The sequence below is a fragment of the Egretta garzetta genome, unplaced genomic scaffold (assembly GCF_000687185.1).
Source record: "Egretta garzetta isolate BGI_Z169 unplaced genomic scaffold, ASM68718v1 scaffold928, whole genome shotgun sequence".
Classification (NCBI taxonomy): domain Eukaryota; kingdom Metazoa; phylum Chordata; class Aves; order Pelecaniformes; family Ardeidae; genus Egretta; species Egretta garzetta.
The window spans coordinates 35,082-35,620 of NW_009260632.1; the positions used below are offsets into that span (position 1 = coordinate 35,082).

The 539-nt window shown below is 65.7% G+C and overlaps 1 protein-coding gene across 1 annotated transcript in view; it reads right to left on the minus strand.

Annotated features, from left to right (window-relative positions):
• Positions 1-539, minus strand: part of LOC104132272 (low-density lipoprotein receptor-related protein 1) — a gene marked incomplete at both ends in the record, with an annotated part of 38,951 nt that overhangs the window by 34,949 nt on the left and 3,463 nt on the right. Inside the window, 1 exon segment of the mRNA XM_035900950.1 lies at positions 209-472. Coding sequence (XP_035756843.1) covers positions 209-472 — 264 coding nt within the window.

Consider the following 539-nt stretch of genomic DNA (forward strand, 5'->3'; position numbering starts at 1 on the left):
CCGCCGGGCGGATGCCCGCCTATCGGCTCCCGGCTCCCCTTGAGGCGCACACGAGTGTGAACGGGACACGGCAGCCTGCGTGTGCTGGTGGACACCTCCCGAGCTGCGGCCCCGTCTCTGCTCACGCGCCTCCCACATGCACCAAGAGCAACCCGTTCTCTGCACCGCGCACGTGCGCCGTCACGCGCACACCCATGGGCGCCTGCACCAACACCTCCTCCTCCTCCTCCTCCTCCTCCTCCAGCGCTCCTCGCCTGACCCCGAGCCCACTGGCACCGCGTCCCATCAGAGCCTTACCCCCGGAGGGGGTGAACCACCAGGCAATGAGGTTTGTCCAGCCCCTGGATCACCGCGTTCTTGAAGGAGCCGTCCAGCCGGGCCACGTTGATCTGCTTCTTGTTGGCGTCGTAGCTGGTCCAGAAGAGGTTTCTGGACACCCAATCCACAGACAGGCCATGGGCGTTGGGCAGGTCTGAAAGGGGACGGAGAAGGAAGGCTCGTTAGTTGTGAGAACAGGGCTGGGATGATGCCCGGGGGAA